This window comes from Synchytrium microbalum (genome assembly GCF_006535985.1).
Source record: "Synchytrium microbalum strain JEL517 chromosome Unknown SmJEL517_scf0004, whole genome shotgun sequence".
Taxonomy (NCBI): domain Eukaryota; kingdom Fungi; phylum Chytridiomycota; class Chytridiomycetes; order Synchytriales; family Synchytriaceae; genus Synchytrium; species Synchytrium microbalum.
The window spans coordinates 976,325-992,911 of NW_022158353.1; the positions used below are offsets into that span (position 1 = coordinate 976,325).

The window sequence follows — 16,587 nt, forward strand, 5'->3', positions numbered from 1 at the left end:
TCGCCCTGTTTAAACACTTCTGAATGGCCTTGTATTCACTCGCCTTATGTTATCTTCCATAGTGATGCGGAAATGCTTGCGTTTGGCGATAGCGTCTTGAACCAATTCAAGGCATTGCTAACTGATATTGACTCGGGAGCCGGATGGAAGTCTGAGGGCGACAAGGTATTCTTAAACACATACCAGCCATATTGGTTGTGCTCAGGTGCCCAAATCGCTGATCGTGTGCAAGTGCCTAAATCGTCAACTATGTGTAATAGAACGCTGTTACCATTTGCACAAAGCAAATGGATCCAACCACATCGATACTTTGTTGGGCTGCCACTTGTGTGATGCCATTTTCACCAAAAGCTGTCTTTGATTTGATTGTTGATGCTTCTCATCGCTCGTTGTGGGACAAAGTCACGTCTGAGGTATGGTGTTTGGAGTTCGATTTCGTGGATTTATTGTATACTTACATCATCCATAACAGATGACTATCCCATTGGCCTACCCTGCACCTACTGGATTGTGTGAAATTACTTACAGCGTCACAAATCCAATGTTTTTGAATACAGGTAACGCGATCGAGACGAAAGTTATCCCTTGAAATGACTCTAGTAACTCATTAATATTTTCATTTAGTGTCTGCTAGAGACTTTGTCGATGTCAGAAGAACCGACTCAGATGGCAATGGTGGTTTCGTACTTGCGTGGCAATCCGTCGAGGGAATGGACGTCGATGCAGCCCTGCAAAAAGAGAATGAAGGAAAAATTCGTGGCTACAACTGGACTGGTGGCATGAGATTCAAAGCTGTCGAGGGTGGCAGCAAGTGTGCTTGCAGCTATGTTGTAAGATCTGACATTCGAGGAGGCTTACCTGTGATGCTTGTAAACACGGGTACTGCTCAGGCTATGCGTTCTGTTATGGCAGACATTCAGAGTGTGCTTGCTTCACGTGGAGCCAAGTAAAACAAAAAAAAAACCCCCCTACGCAACTGATGATAATTCCACCAATGGGTCACTTTGAGCGATAGATAAACTAATGCTGACTTCCTTACGAATTGAATAAAGTAGTTTTGTGATATTTGAGCTTCAATGTGGCTGATTCTGTTGTAACTTGTTTCGTGGTCTGTCAACTTTTCCGAAAAGTGGGTCGTACTCAGGTCAAGGACAGTTTCGAAGAGCTTTCAATTATGGTCGGCTTTCTTTTTCCCATCTCATCAGGGCCTCGAACAAGCGAGGACCCCAACTTTAGAGCTCATGTGTGGCATATCGCAAGTCTCGCCATTTCTTGAAAATCGATAAACCAATATGAAATAATGTTTTTGATTGCTTTTAGCTGCTTTGGATAGATAAACATTCAACTATAACTGAAAACTACTTTAATTTATGATGGCTTCCAAAGTTCTCCTCTTGGGTTTTTTAGACCGAGATAACGGTAGGGATTCCATAGATGTTTAGGGTAGATACACTGTTTCCAGTAAAGTTTACATTTCCTGATTGCAGGATGTACATGAAGGCATCTACTCTTCCAACAGATGAAGCCCATTCTGCAGCAACATTTACATTCGAAGGATTCAACAAGGCAGTTCTTCTAGTCTGCAAAAACGCGTGCAACCACGTATTCTCATCAACATGTTGACTGGTGCCAGCAACTCCAGCAGGTACACCACCAACCGATTTAGTAGTGGCAGCAATAGTAGCCCAAGCGGAATCCGGGTTGGTGTTATTGCTTCCTTGTTCCATGAATGTGTCATAGAGTGCTGCTCTAGATACAGCGTTTACGAGTCCCAGCATATCGGCAGCTGTTTGGGATGGGTTGTAGACTTGATCGTCGTTGGCAGAGATTTGGGCAGAGATGAAGACTGGGTCTTTGCATGTAGCGTTCCAGTTTGTGGGGAGGTCGGAGAAGAAATCGATGCTGGATGAGCCTGAGATGGAAACTGTTCCGAGACCGGATATGTCGGATAGGAAGGCATTGTCTGGGTATGCGATGGAGTAATAGTTGATTACGTTCAAGATAGAGCCAGACGCACTATGAAAAGTATTCGTTGAATGATAACTGAGATATGATTTTCGAATTTCGTCCAGATTTGGACGAGTGACCGGTACTAGCTTGATACGAGAAATCACGGAAAATGTAAAATCACAAACCTGTTGAATCCAGCAAATCCACACGTGAATCCGTTACCGTCCAGGAGGTTCGAGCATTGGCAGTATGGCATCGTGGTTACTCCAAAATCAAAGAAAGCGGATAATTGCATGGTCAAGGATTTTTGTGCTGGAGTCATTCTGCAGGCGTTGTTGGCACAGACGTTTCCATCAGCTAGAGCTTGGGTTGCTAATAAAGCGGAAACCAAAAATAACGGGAGCATTTTGATGGATTGCTGCTTCGATTTTGTTGCTGATGGTTGTTGATTTTTGAAGATTTACGAAACGCCAAGCGTGTGCAAAATTCCCGAAACAGCTTGTTGAATTCAGGCGAATCAAAAGCGAGAACAGGGAATCCAAACAGATGAAGATGTCGCGTAAACGTTTGCTTTTTTCCCAGATTATGCTTCATTGGTTGTTTCTAAACTTCCATGAAACACGTCACAGAAATGCAACAGGCACACTGCCACTACTTGTTTCCTCAATTGCAAACGCATTTCAGCAGGCAGGCTCCTAGAAAGGAGAAGGTGAAGGGATTATTAGCATATGCCAGTCCCTTAAACCAGATCTCGACTGTGCAGTTCAAAAGCGCGCCAGTTTTTTGAATTCCTCTTTCTCTTTTCCAAACCCCGACCAGTCGACAAAACAAGTCATGTTGTTGATCTGGGCAGTTGTCCTGCTAGTAGCACCAGCAGTACATGGTCATGATAAAGACTCTGATCATTGGTGTGGCCATGATATGCAGCACCCGGCCACGCACGTCCTTCAACATGTTGATTATGAAACCAGCAAGTTGATGAATAGTGTTTCATGGGGCCCTCTGAGGATATACACCGACACTTCATCGCTTCTGACAGACTTTTCAGGGGATCAGCAAAGACTTGCTACGGCTCAATCCCTTGTCGGCTTTGTTGGTCAATTCTTTGCCTCGGTTTTGAAAACTCGACAAGTGAGTGGATGTTTCAAGATTGATCCTGGCTTTCAGAGGCTAGTTCTTCGCAGTTCTAAGATACTTTTACTTATTTTGACCAGGTTTCTGGCAATTTGACTATATCGAACACATCTACTTGTGGAGAAATCACCGTTCCAATGAATCATGCCGTTTATGGATTGCCAAACACGGATATAGTACTTTACTTCTCGATGAAGAACTCATCTGTGTGCAGCTCTGGGAACTATATAGCACATGCTATTCATTGTCTTCAAGATCAACAAGACAGGCCGCTGGCCGGCAACATTAATTTATGCCCATCTACTAATTGGGCAGCGAATCTTGTCGAAAGTGACTCGTGGGGTGTTCAGAGTACCGTAAGTCTCCATCGCTTTATAGCTGCCTCCTGGATATTGAACTGATACTACTATGAAGATCCAAACTTTAGTCCACGAATCGACCCACGTTTTGGGTCTCTCGTCAGCCCTCATACCATACTATCGCGACCCTAGTGGTAATCCATACACTCCTCGAGATGCCGCCGGACATCCTGTCACTGACACGACTGGTGCATTTGCTATTCCATCGCAATATAAAATCCAGGACACAGAACGAGGTGTTGCTGTAACGAAATATGCCTTCCCTATTTCTTTGAGCAAGGCCAGACAATGGTCTGGATGTCCTACGCTTAATGGTGTTGAGATGGGTAGGCTTTCACGACTTATTCACATAATTTCGACGAGAACCTCTGAAAAGCATCCTTACTCAACTTTTACTCTACACACTAAAGAATCGCAATGGGGTGCGTCGACGGCGGGTTCGCACATTGAGAAGAGAGTTTACAGCTCAGATTATATGACTGGACAAACTATAGTTGGCGTAGATTCGGGCAAGTATTTAAATCCGTTGTGTCGCACGAAAGCTCAACAGTTTAACACCTTGTACCATTCAATTGCACAGACTATAGTGAAATATCGCTCGCGTTCTTGGAAGACTCTGGATGGTACCAAGTCGATTACACCTATGCCACAAATCCACCATTAGGACAAAACGCAGGGTGTGGATTCATGAGCTCTTCCTGTTTATCAACACCAACAGGAAGCAATTTAGTGCTACCTTCAATACCTGCTTTTTGGTATGTCAACAAGTTCCTGTGTTCAACTCCGTCAAAATAGCCCGTTTCGCTAACACGGTACGCTAGCAATGGAACAAATCCAGATCGCTGTGCAGCTGGAAGATATGCTCGAGGATACTGTGGTGTTACTTCACCTTCAAATGGAGCGACACAAGTCCCTGCTGAGTATCGCTATTTTAATTCTGCGATCCCAGTCAATCTCACTGCGTCGCAGTTCGAAGGAGGGTACGTCCCTCTCATGGTAAGCGTACTTTGCCAAATCGGGAGTGAAAATAAACTCCATCTCACCCAACCACATCTTTGAAAATAGGATTACTGCCCAACGTACCTTCCATTCGGTACCTTCTCAAGCACCGCAGGCACCAACTCTGATTGTCGGTACGCCTCGAATACACCCTCCAGCAACACACATGGAGAAACATATGGTTCATCATCGAGATGCTTTGACCACACCCTTGGATCACCATCGTCGGCATCCTCGTCCGGATGCTTTAGTGTGAATTGCCAAGGTGACGCTCAAGGCAATACTCAATATTCAGTAACTGTCAACGGTGGATCGATAGATTGTGGCGCTGGTGGCTTGAATGCTGCTGCACCGTGGTTTGCTTCTGGTAGTCTGTATTGTCCTCCTGCTGCTGAGGTTTGCCCAAGCGGTACATCCGTTGGATGTCTAAATGGGTGCTCAGCAAGAGGCACATGTCGAGTTAACGCCAATGGTCCGTACTGTGTCTGCAAACCTGGCTTTAACGGGCCAGACTGCTCGTCTTCTGGATTTGCATTTGTTGTCGCTGGTACTGTCGTATCAAAATCTACAGGATCGGTTAATGGATCTACTGGTACCAGCCCCGTCATAATTATCATTGCTGTGGTGGCCAGCTTGATGATGTTGATTGGTTGTGGTGTCGCAGCCTTCTTTCTTAGAGCTGGTCGGCCAAGGAAGGGCAAACATCAAGCATCTGTCGGTCCATCTCCTACTAGCGCTGTTACAATGAATATTCGTAATCCCGCTCAAGCCTCTACCATTGCTAGACCAATCGCTGCTGTAACTGCTACTACTGCTAGACCTGCTACTGCCGCATAAACTGCTACATAAGTTAACGTAATTTAATATGCTGCTTCTATACCTAATAATTTAATCATAGAGCTCAGTAATAATAAGATGAGCCTGCTTCTTCTACTAGACGTACAAGTTAATATAGTAATATGATTGTCAACTCAATGCAACGAACTGTCGCGAAATGTTGAAGCATTTTAGGCTGATGCAGCCGGTAGTTTGCATGAAAATTCAAATTAAACACGTGATTTAACACGTGTAGCCTCCATAATTCCACTCCTGTTGACTTCATCTCAAATTCACGATCTTCCACGTCACGGCCAAATTTCGAAAAGCAACAATTCATAAAAGGATGGCTATCATAGAAGAGAGGGTCTGTAAGGTCAACGAACTCAAGAATGGGCAAATGTATGTATCTCTTAAATTCTTGTTCTGCTTTTCGATGCATTAAACCACGAAACTTTCACGTTTTTGACTCACGATTTTTACGGAGTACAAGATGCAAACCAAAATTTACATGAAAGATCTGAATTTCATGCTCTAAATGCATTTGACAATAGGAAGGAAGTCATGGTCGGAAGTGCTGGCAAGGCTCTCCTTTCATGTGTTGACGGTGTCTTTCGAGCGACTTCCCATCTATGCCCGCATTATAAAGCTCCTCTTGCTAAGGGCGCTCTGAGTGAGGATGGTCGCGTCATATGTCCCTGGCACGGTGCCTGTGAGTTCCACCTGCATTGCTCTTGGATCTCGTAAAACCGCAGTCTTAATGCTAATCTTTCAATGAAAGGCTTCTCGGTCAACACCGGTGATATTGAAGACGGTCCATCGCTCGACAGTTTGCAATGCTTTGAAGTTATTGTGAAGGGATCTGACGTGTACATTCGTGCTGATGAAGATGCCATCAAGTTGGGACGACGTGTACCTCCCTCAGTAAGGATATCGTCAACAGACAAGCGAACTGTTGTCATTTTAGGGTATGTGATGTGCTTCGAGACTTGAGAGACTACTGCTAGTTAGCTTTGTGCTCAACCACTGCTTCACTCCTAGTGGAGGAGCCGGTGGAATGGTTTGCGCTGAAACACTTCGAGCATCCGGTTTTGCTGGACGTGTCGTTCTTGTCTCTCGAGAACCATATTTACCTATTGATCGTCCTAAATTGAGCAAAGCTTTGAAATCAGAGCCAGCTAAAATCGCTCTCCGTGACGAAAAGTTCTTTGCTTCTCAAGATATCGATATCTTGTTGGGAACTGAAGCCAAATCTGTCGATGTCAAGGCCAAGAAGGTCACTCTTAGCAACAAAAGTGTGCTTGGATATGATTATTTGGTGTTGGCTACTGGTGGTGATGTGAGTTTTGTTTGAACGTGAACTCGTCAATTCTCTCCGTTGATGTACTTCTCTTTTTAGCCAAGGACATTGCCAGTTCCAGGAAAGGACCTCAAGAATGTATTTGTGTTACGAACAGCTACTGATTCAAATGCCATCGAAAAAGGTAAATGATATGCTTCAATTATTTGAGAATTCATCATCGGTTTTAACTCATGCACCTCAATTCTTTAGCTGTTGCTGATGCTGCAGCAGCTGCTGGAGGTGGAGATGCTAAGCCCAATCTTGTTATTGTTGGTTCGAGTTTCATCGGTATGGAAGCAGCCAGTATCTTGGCAAAACAAGCCAATATTGCCGTTATCGGAATGGAAAAAGTACCGTTCGAACGTGTTCTCGGTACACGAGTTGGAACTGCTATGGCCACCTTGAACACCAACAACGGAATCAAGTTAAAGATGGAGGCTGTTGTTGATCGATTTGAGCCCTCTGGTAAAATTGTCGTTTTCCAGTTTCGTGGAATCTTTACTCACATCCAAACCTCATAACCTCAAAACAGCGTCCGACAAGACTAAAATTGGGGCCGTCGTTCTCAAGACAAAGGAAGTTGTTGCCGCCGATGTTATCGTTATCGGTGCTGGGGTGATTCCCAAGACTGACTTCCTAAAGGACTCTGGCATCAAGTTGGATCGTGACGGTGGTATCACGGTTGATGCCCAACTTCGAGTACCAGATGCTGAAGGTGTCTTTGCTGTCGGTAAGTGCTCGAGTCTTAGACGCAATTCTTCACCTATTCGAGCGTGTATTTCGCACTTGCAACATGAAGATAGAATTAACATATTTCCAACAAGGCGATGTGGCACGCTACCCATACCATGTGACTGGTGAGATGGTGCGAGTGGAGCATTGGAATGTTGCCCAAAACCATGGTCGTCTGGTAGCCCGAAATATCGTATCCTTGACAAAAGGTCTGGAGCCCAAGTTGAACTTTGTCCAAATACCCTTCTTCTGGACTGTACAATTTGGCAAATCAATCCGATATGCTGGACATGCTGAATCGTTTGATGATGTGATTGTTCAGGCAAGTGAGAAAACGTCGCAGGCGAAAATATAGAACATCATTTCCTTTTCAAATCTCTTGCATTTCCTCTTTCATTTCTAACTTTTTCGCAAAAAAAGGGCTCAACTGAATTGGACAGCACTGGTGGCGGTTTAGCCTTCATGGCCTACTACGTTCGAGGTGAAAATGTGTTGGCTGTTGCCGGTTTAGGAAAAGATCCGCTTGTGTCCTATTGTAGCGGTGAGTTTGCGACCCATTATGCTATCCTGACCCATCAAATTGACGTTTTCCAGATGCTAAACGCCTCCTGTCTACATTAGAGTTATTGAGATTGGGCAAGATGCCATCTGCATCTGAACTGAAGACTGGCAAGTCTCCCAGCGAAGTCGCACTAGCAGATCCGAGCAAGCCAGTAAAGGCCGCATCTTCTGCCTCTGCCTCTGCACCTCAAAAACCTCAAGCATCTACTGGTGCAGCTTCAAGCTCATCATCGTCAGCATCCTCTTCATCTGTTCCCTCTTCCAACCCAGCATTGCTTGTCGTGGCCGTAATAGTCGTAGTCGCTGCTGTTTCCATATACTTTTACAATGCTAAGAAGAACTAAACTGTTATACTCCCCATCTTTGTCTGCTCGTCTCGTATCGAAATAAAAATATCATCAAAAATATGACGGAAAAAAACTCTTAGGTATGGTCGTGTATGTGTAATTACAGAAGAAGAAGCTGGTGAGATTGTGTACAAAATTATACAATTACTATCTATATGGTCCAATTTACCTCAAGTCAAATACTTTAAGAGACCCATTCACAGATAATACATGGCCTATGCCTAAAAAAAGAGAAGAATTTAGTTACGTGAAGTTGAATGCTTCCGGTTGTCCAGCCACGGACCGCGTATGCAGCGTATCTTACCCTCTTCATTCGCCTCTCGATACAACGGTAGATCCGGATGTGGGTGAAACATTTCACTTGCAGCACATTGAGTAATGACTTCAAGACCAGGAGGGTCTGTCAGTCTGAATATCCCACGCTGATTATGCTTTGGACTGACCACAATTGCTATAGCTTCTGGCATCAAGACCTGAAACATGCAGTGTGTATGAAGATCCACACTACTCATGAAACAAGATTGGCTGGGATGTGTATGTATCTAAACATAGCGGAGGTCAGTACCAATGCGAATGTGATCATTACTGGCAGTTGCGTTTTACCCAGCCGAGAGTCAATAAATCTTCTTTATCTTGGACCTCAAATAGTTCCTCCTCGTTCTGAGTTGTACATGAATCTGAAGTTGCCGTCTGCTTTGGTATTACAAGGGTTGTGACGTATAGTCTATCATGTTTGAGCTTGCCGCAGAGTATACCACACGTCTCTAAATTCTTTCTAGTATTTGAGTCTGCAATACGTAGAAAAAGATCATAAATTTCTTCAGGCACAATGAGGTTTCGTAATCTGGTCCCGCTCTCAGTTTTAGCTAGGTGCAGAAAACGTCAGCTCAGACAAGACATAGGATGTCAACACGAACACAAACTCACGCATCAAACCAAGACCATAGTAGGCTACAGGTTTGGGAGGTATAGAAGGTGTCTTTATATTGGCATACGACGTAACCTGCGATGGATCTAAGGGCGGAATATACGACCTTAATTCTGACGGGTCTGCGAATGGATCCTCTAGCACCGGTTTAGGTGGAAAGGCTGGTACAGCTCTGTTTGGTTTTGGTGGCGGTTGAGGTGGTTGAGGTCTAGGCTGATAGTTCAGGCTTTCACTTTGATTCTGTTGAAGCGTTGGATACGAGTCTAGACTTCTGGGCAGTTCTATTCTACCATCGTTTTTGATTGCGCTCGAGCGTCGAAAATCAGCACTTCCGATATCATTCAGCTACAGAGACGTGTCCAAGGTTAGATGGGTCTTTATGCAAACGCAAGTTTTTACTCACACTCATGTTTTTGAACGTATCTTCCACTTGCCGATATGCACTCAAATCTTTGACCTGATACCATTTATCATCTTGCGGTGCGAATGACGGAACAGGAGATGCCGAAGGTGATATCTGTGGCGGCATGTTGCTTGCCCCAAGAGGAGCCTGATTTGGGAGAGCTGTAGCAAGACTTGAGCCACGAGGTGGAGCCTGATTCGACGAAGAAGCTACAGCTGGTGGCGGTGGTGTTTGAGTGCTAGATCGTGTAGGGGGTTGCTGGTTTGATCGTTTCTTGACCTCCAATTGTTTGAATTTACGCTCTACTACAGGCTTCAATAGTTCAAGAGCGTCCAAGGCTTGTTTACAATTCTCCTTTAATATTTTGACCTCCTTTTGGTTGGTCTTGAGATATTCTGGATGCGATGGTAGCTCTGATATGATCAACGTGCTGTAGCGGAGGTACAACATGTAAGCTCGAATGATGGCACCATCGTTTTGATATGCTTTCGCCTAATTTGAAATAGAATTGTTGAAAATTAGAGTTCGTTTTGTTGTCTAGTCGTCACACTGCACGTTCGATGTTTGGAATCCGATACTTAATGCTTACGGTTCTAAACATCGTGTCCGCAGCTCGAATGTAAAATCTCAAAGCTTTAGAATTATCAATCTTCATATCGGTCCTATCAGGTGATCGCATGGTCAGAATCAAACGACAGCAATATTACGGCAAATGAGGATGGCAAATGATCTTGGCTGATTCAATACTGAGAGTGTGAGATCTCACCTCTTATGAAGCTCTTTGAAGTTTGTGATGTCCTCTTCATCACCGCTGTCGCTCATTTTGCTTGTCAATAAGTGTTTGTCTGATGGTCGGGACCAGGACCCAGCACATCACTCCGCCGCCTTTACAAATTTATCCTGGAAATTTATTGATAGTTGAAGTAATAATTTACGTGTTTGCTGATATTTTACATGTATTTGACGCGTCATCATGCTGTTATGATATCAGAAACAGCTCTGTCTGTTGGGAGGACACCACTGCGAGCACGCTTTGATTATCTACCGTTCCTTCAGCGACGTCTACAGGCCAGTCATCCAGATTCAATGCAGCAATTTGAATCGCATTCTCGTAGAACCTTATGGTTGGCTCATGGCTTGCTACAACGAGCCAATCCGCCATTTTGGGCCAGCCTCTAGAAAAACTTGCAAGTCGTGATGGTGTAGCATCGAGTTTGAACGCTAGTTTGATCTGAGTGTAGATAGGCTTGAGTAAGCAGACAGATTCTTAGAATGTTGGAACTCAGAATTTAAAGACCACGTATGCAAGCCAATGACAAAGGATGCACTAAAGACTTACAACAAAATCTTCCATAAAGTAAATACCACCGTCAAATGCAGCTAAAGCTATGACGGTCTTGTTACTTGGGCCAAACTTGCCTGCACACATCTAAAAGGAATGACGAGTGTCAGCAAACATTTCGATAGTGTCTTGACGGCAAATAGCACCCAGACTCACCGCATTGATGGTAGATGGAGTCTTGACAGATCGTAGCAACAGGCCATCAGCCAATACATGTATGTAGGGAGCGGATGTGCACGCCAATACGATTGAAGCGACTGAAGCGTTCTTTTCAGGAGCTTCAGGTATGCGTGCAGAGTGAAGGCAACGAACACCAGTACTATTGAGCGGATACTCCTATAGATCGACGTTTAGCAAATCAATCATTCACAAAACGAGACACAGTGGCAATACCTGGATATTCGAAGGTAGGTTTATTTTCCAACGAGTGTTTGAGCCCAACGTGAACGCTGTCACACAGCCACTCGTATCTCCAGCGACGATAAAGCTATCACCACTCATCTCTTCATGATGAATCATTGCTGTTATGCAACGTCCGATGTTGACACGTTCGAGGATTTGGCCCCACGCCATCAAAGTTACGATACCAGACATATCTGCTGATGCCATATGAACTTGAGAATATAAAGCAGATGTCGGTGCAATCTTTGTTAGCACGAGAGATGTAATATTTGTGCCCTTTGTTTCAATAGTTTCCTAATTGACCAAAAGTGTAAGTATGCGTTCTTTACGCAAAGCGAGTGCAAGTGATGTACCTCGTCATTAGCAGTAAACTTGGTTACGTGCCCATCTTCACGACCAACCAAAACGGCATCCAATATTCGTAGCGATGACGTATTTGTTTGAAAGGGAGCGACAGCTACACACATTCCACCAGGTCTCCGTGTCCAAAGTTTCACTGGATGCACTCCTTCAATTGGTGGACCACCTGCGTTCATTTCTTGATTCTTCAAATGCAGTAGGAATGGGTGCACTCCTTCAGCTGTTCCTACAACTCTTGCGTCCATGTTGGCGATACGATTAGATGTGAATGCGATGCAACCTTCAGCGTGGGGTTTCGGGTGAGGGGCTGTCCCAAGTCCACACTCCATTCCGTCAATACACCAAAACATGTTGACTTTTCTATTGTAGCTCTCCTCAGGCACTTTGGATGCCGACAACAACTTGTTTGACGAAAATGCAACACGTAACAAGCAATCTGATGTGGTACTTACATGATTTCATGAATTTCAACGCGTATATATGGAGCTTGGAACTCTCTGCAGTAATTTACACTGTGTGGGTCGCTACAGTTTGCTCATTCAACGTAAAAGCACTCTACCCAACCTATTTGTCAAACACAACGGCTGTGAGGAGGAGACTCGTACAAATCCTATCTTAAATCTCCTCAGAGTAGAATCGCTGGCGCCACCATGCTGTATTCATGGGTCTTCTGCTACTGGATGGTGTTATTGGGTTTGTTGGCCGACGCATCAAGGGAGTCCTTCATCAAGAATACACTGGGACCACTCCGAAGCTATCCAGAACCCGTTATTCAAGTACACCAGGTACCTGCTAGCTGTGAATTGCAACAGATACAACTGGTACGGGGAAAAGATTATTTTGCTTGTATTGTTTGACACATTGGACATGTTGAAATCTTGATCGCTCTGCTTATGCATGCGCTTTCAACTTACAGTGCCTTTCTAGGTGGCTCGTCACGGAAAAAAGTTTCCTACAGTCGGTTGGTACTCAAAATTCAGAGAATTGGAGTCTCACTTGCAGAAACATAATGAAGTATTGAAACGCACGAATCCGTATCTCGCGCAATGGAAGGTCCCATTAAATGACGAGATGATAGGGCAAAGTACCAAGTCAGGGTTGGAAGAGATGCGTAAAATGGCTGTAAGGATGAAAGGACGTCATCCGGACTTTTTTTCAACTTTGACACCTGAAGATATTATCGTAAGGTCGTCAAACATGAGCCGAACTATAGAGAGTGCAGCTGCTTTAATTGGAGGTCTATATGGTGATGCAAGTACCTTTCTAATAGAAGTACTTGTCAAGATGTTGACGCAGTCCTGTCAACGCTACTGTGATGTACATAATGGCATGACACACGATAGTAGTAGCCACTCTCGGGTCTTGCAGGTCTCTGCAGCAGAACGGATCGATCTGGATTTGAGAAACTCTGGTAAACAAGAACACATCCAATATATCCTAACGCAGCTTCCTACCTTAGTCAGGAGACTAGCCAGGAACCTAGGAATACCCTTAACGAACGAATACGTACTCAATATGCTCGAACACTCAGGAAGTCGCTGTCTTCGACATGTTTGATGGGGTTTGTACTCTATTCAACAAGGACGAATTCTTGGTCCGTGAGGTCTTAAAAGATCTTTCAGTATATTATGACTATGGGTATGGATTTGATATCAATGTAGATAGGATGTGTAGTCTTGTCACAGACCTGTTAGAAACTGCCATCGGTGGGAAAAACTATACTGTCTTGTTGAGATTTACACACACAGCTGCCATGGCAGCACTAGCTGCTGCTCTGGTAAGTCAATCGAGAGTCTTCAATGTTCTGTTTTGCTTGTCAAATTTTGAGATATCCTTTAACTCCAACTTTTGTTGTGACAACCGCAGGGCTTCTTTGCTGATCCACCTCCAGCTCTCTCCCATGTACATCATCCATCATCGAGAGCATGGCGCTCATCGTTTATAGGACCATATGGAGCCAATCTACAAATCGAAACATATCAATGTCATGGTCAAAATAAAGTCAGTCCCTATGTACGAATGTTGTGGAATGAAAGAACACGATTCCACAAGATGAAGATCCCATATTGTAACGATTCTAAACATACGTTATGTCCGCTGGATAAAGTACTCGCTGCATACGTTTGATGTGTTTGATAAGGAGGACTTGTTGGACTGCAAGAGATCTGTTACATGACTTTGATCATGGATATGGATTTGATATCAATTCGAATATGATTTGTAGTCTTATTAGAGATTTGTTGGTGCTAGTGGTGGGAAAGAGTATCCTGCCTTGCTCAGATTCACTCATGCTGGAACTTTGGCATCGGCTCCAGTAAGTGGAACCTTTGTGCTGTTTGGGAGCGCCAATTTTCCCTTTCTTAGTTATTTACCACCTTCTTTCACACTTTAGTAGTTCTACAGTGATTCACCACCAGCTCTCTCCCATGTACACCATCCACCATCTCGAGCATTTCGTGGCTCGTTTATTTACCATATTCAGCCAACGTACAACTCGAAACTTATGAACGTCTCGATCAAACATACGTACGACTCTTGTAGAATGAAGGGACTCCAACTTCCAACTTGGGAGATACCAGGCTGTGATCATGAAAACGAGCTGTTCTCTTTGGATAAGTTCCTTCACGTATACGGAAAGTACATGCACTGTGACTTTGATGCAATGTGTGGTAACGAAAAGCATACAGTGGGAATGGGATGAGCCAAAGAAAGTGTATGTGTGTAAACCTATTGTGTCGGTATAGCGTCCACAAAATGCATAATTCCACAAGATTTGCGCGCCAAAGGTTCCAAGATTCACTGGATGAACGCCTTCTTAGTCGTGAGAGGCTTGTGTCCATTTCTTGTGTGCTGAACGTAATGTGAATGCTTGAGCGGTTCTTTCCGCGAATAGTTCCCGTCAGTCTATAGATAACAAGGCTTTAATATACGAAGTATGCTCACGTCTATATCATGGCTTTTCTCCAGGTGATTCTTTGGCTGACGACGAAGAAACTCAAAACTCAATTCACCAAAACGACATAAAACGTCCAATAAAAGGTAATTCGAGAGAGTCCCTGATCGAGTTTCTATATACTAACATATGTGCCTGGAGGCTAGACTCTTCGTAGTCAAAACTGACCACGTGGGTCAATTCCTAGGCTGACATTCAACAAAACCGAACGCCTTAGCAGCCAAGAGCGTACTGAGAACAAGACTTGGACAAACGCTATCTTTAACCTGTTGGAACTAGGATTACTAGTGCCACCATGCTGTATCCGTGGGTCTTCTCTCTCTGGATCGTCATATTGCTTTCGTTGGCCAACCCATCAAAGGAGTCCGTCACGAGAAAGATGACAGAGGATAATGTCACGGTTCATGGATCTTCTTTTTCTGAAGAATCCTTTATAGAACATACGCTTGGATCACGTCGCAAATATCCAGAACCAGTCAGTCAAGTACAGGATGCACCTGCTAGGTGTGAATTGCAACAGATTCAACTGGTACGGCACAAAGTTTCATTGTTGAAAATCTAAAGATCGAGATGTAACCACAGCAGTCTCATAGGTTACTCGTCACGGAACAAGGTATCCTACATTCGACTGGTACTCGAAATTCAGACAGTTGGAATCACACTTTGAGAAGCACCACGAGGTATTGAAGAAGAGACACCCATACCTCGCTGCATGGAGAATGCCATTTGATGACGAAATGGAAGGTCAGCTTACAGAATCAGGATTGGAAGAGATGCGTCGAATGGCTATTCGTTTGAAGAAACGTAACCCAACGTTCTTCGCATCTTTAAAACCTATGGATGTAGTCGCAAGGTCGTCAAACAAGAGTCGAACTCTAAATAGCGCAGATGCTTTTATAAAGGGACTGTATGATGGAAACCATACGTGTCATGTAGAAGTCCTTGACCGAAAACGGGATGCCGACCTCGTGCCATGGGAATCCTGTAAACGCTACCGTAGGGTGCACGATAGTAGGACACCCAGTATCGACAGCCAGACTCCGATCTCGGCGAACTTGAAGCACGCTATAGATCAGAAGGAAATCGATATGGAAAGGCCTCGTAAAGGAGAATATGCCAAATATATTGACGAACAGCTGCCTAGGATAGTCAAATCGACGAGCAAAAGGCTAGGAATACCATTAACAACTGAACATGTACTCAACATGCTCGAAATGTGTGGCCAAGAAGTGACCATTTTCAACATGTTTGATGGATTTTGTACTATATTCGAAAGGCACGAATTCTTGGTCCGTGAGACTGCAGAAGATATAGAACGATATTACAGTTTTGGATATGGATTTGACATCAACTTGGATATGATGTGTAGTCTTGTAACGGATTTGTTGGAATCTGCTAAGCATGCGGAGGAATATCCGCTCCTGCTACGGTTTACACATGCAGAAGCTATGGCGCCATTAGCTGCAGCTCTGGTACGTCAATAGCCAGTTTTAATTTCGTCTCACTTTTAAGTCTCTCAAAATTGACGATTTCTCCCAATCCTGTAGGGCTTCTTCAAAGATCCACCTCCACCTCTCTCCCATTCGCATCGCCCTCTATCAAGAGCCTGGCGCTCATCCTTTATAGCACCATATGCAGCCAACCTAAAACTGGAAACATATAAATGTCATCATCACGATGTAGTCAGGCCATACGTACGAATCTTGTGGAATGAAAGAAATCGATTCCCTAAACTAAAGATACCAGGCTGTGAGTCTAAAGGGCTATGTCCACTGGATTCAGTGCTTCACGTATACGGAAAGTACATGCACTGCGACTTCGACGCAATGTGTGGTAATGAAAAGCCTAGCTCTGGAGGGTGGAATCGTTGGAAATAGTAGATCAAGTTCGTGCTGTATAAGTTTGTATTTGTTTGTATAATTTTTGCACAAAACTGTTTTGATACATTGTAATTTACCA

At 44.1% G+C, this 16,587-nt stretch overlaps 6 protein-coding genes across 6 annotated transcripts; 4 read left to right on the forward strand and 2 right to left on the reverse strand.

Annotated features, from left to right (window-relative positions):
* Nucleotides 1-1,403: 1,403 nt before the first annotated feature.
* On the reverse strand, nucleotides 1,404-2,356 carry SmJEL517_g01363 (chitosanase; the record flags this gene model as incomplete). Its single annotated transcript, XM_031167291.1, has 2 exons — nucleotides 1,404-2,016; nucleotides 2,136-2,356. The coding sequence occupies 2 exons, from the start codon at nucleotides 2,354-2,356 to the stop codon at nucleotides 1,404-1,406; spliced, it is 834 nt and encodes a 277-aa protein (XP_031026884.1).
* A 428-nt stretch (nucleotides 2,357-2,784) lies between these two features.
* On the forward strand, nucleotides 2,785-5,279 carry SmJEL517_g01364 (uncharacterized protein; the record flags this gene model as incomplete). The annotated part of the gene is made up of 7 exons (XM_031167292.1): nucleotides 2,785-3,081; nucleotides 3,165-3,440; nucleotides 3,499-3,769; nucleotides 3,854-3,956; nucleotides 4,031-4,198; nucleotides 4,265-4,439; nucleotides 4,509-5,279. The coding sequence occupies 7 exons, from the start codon at nucleotides 2,785-2,787 to the stop codon at nucleotides 5,277-5,279; spliced, it is 2,061 nt and encodes a 686-aa protein (XP_031026879.1).
* Nucleotides 5,280-5,604: 325 nt separating this feature from the next.
* SmJEL517_g01365 (uncharacterized protein) lies at nucleotides 5,605-8,237 on the forward strand (the record flags this gene model as incomplete). Its single annotated transcript, XM_031167293.1, has 10 exons — nucleotides 5,605-5,660; nucleotides 5,813-5,970; nucleotides 6,040-6,226; nucleotides 6,300-6,597; nucleotides 6,658-6,742; nucleotides 6,811-7,065; nucleotides 7,133-7,330; nucleotides 7,425-7,642; nucleotides 7,753-7,873; nucleotides 7,954-8,237. 10 exons carry the CDS (start codon nucleotides 5,605-5,607, stop codon nucleotides 8,235-8,237), a joined length of 1,860 nt encoding a protein of 619 aa, XP_031026878.1.
* A 168-nt stretch (nucleotides 8,238-8,405) lies between these two features.
* SmJEL517_g01366 (uncharacterized protein) lies at nucleotides 8,406-10,393 on the reverse strand (the record flags this gene model as incomplete). The annotated part of the gene is made up of 7 exons (XM_031167294.1): nucleotides 8,406-8,461; nucleotides 8,545-8,782; nucleotides 8,844-9,106; nucleotides 9,168-9,513; nucleotides 9,572-10,063; nucleotides 10,161-10,233; nucleotides 10,338-10,393. The coding sequence occupies 7 exons, from the start codon at nucleotides 10,391-10,393 to the stop codon at nucleotides 8,406-8,408; spliced, it is 1,524 nt and encodes a 507-aa protein (XP_031026881.1).
* A 1,932-nt stretch (nucleotides 10,394-12,325) lies between these two features.
* On the forward strand, nucleotides 12,326-13,802 carry SmJEL517_g01367 (uncharacterized protein; the record flags this gene model as incomplete). The annotated part of the gene is made up of 4 exons (XM_031167295.1): nucleotides 12,326-12,496; nucleotides 12,603-13,133; nucleotides 13,207-13,452; nucleotides 13,542-13,802. The coding sequence occupies 4 exons, from the start codon at nucleotides 12,326-12,328 to the stop codon at nucleotides 13,800-13,802; spliced, it is 1,209 nt and encodes a 402-aa protein (XP_031026880.1).
* A 1,205-nt stretch (nucleotides 13,803-15,007) lies between these two features.
* SmJEL517_g01368 (uncharacterized protein) lies at nucleotides 15,008-16,505 on the forward strand (the record flags this gene model as incomplete). Its single annotated transcript, XM_031167296.1, has 3 exons — nucleotides 15,008-15,157; nucleotides 15,222-16,100; nucleotides 16,176-16,505. The coding sequence occupies 3 exons, from the start codon at nucleotides 15,008-15,010 to the stop codon at nucleotides 16,503-16,505; spliced, it is 1,359 nt and encodes a 452-aa protein (XP_031026877.1).
* Between the last annotated feature and the right edge of the window lie 82 nt (nucleotides 16,506-16,587).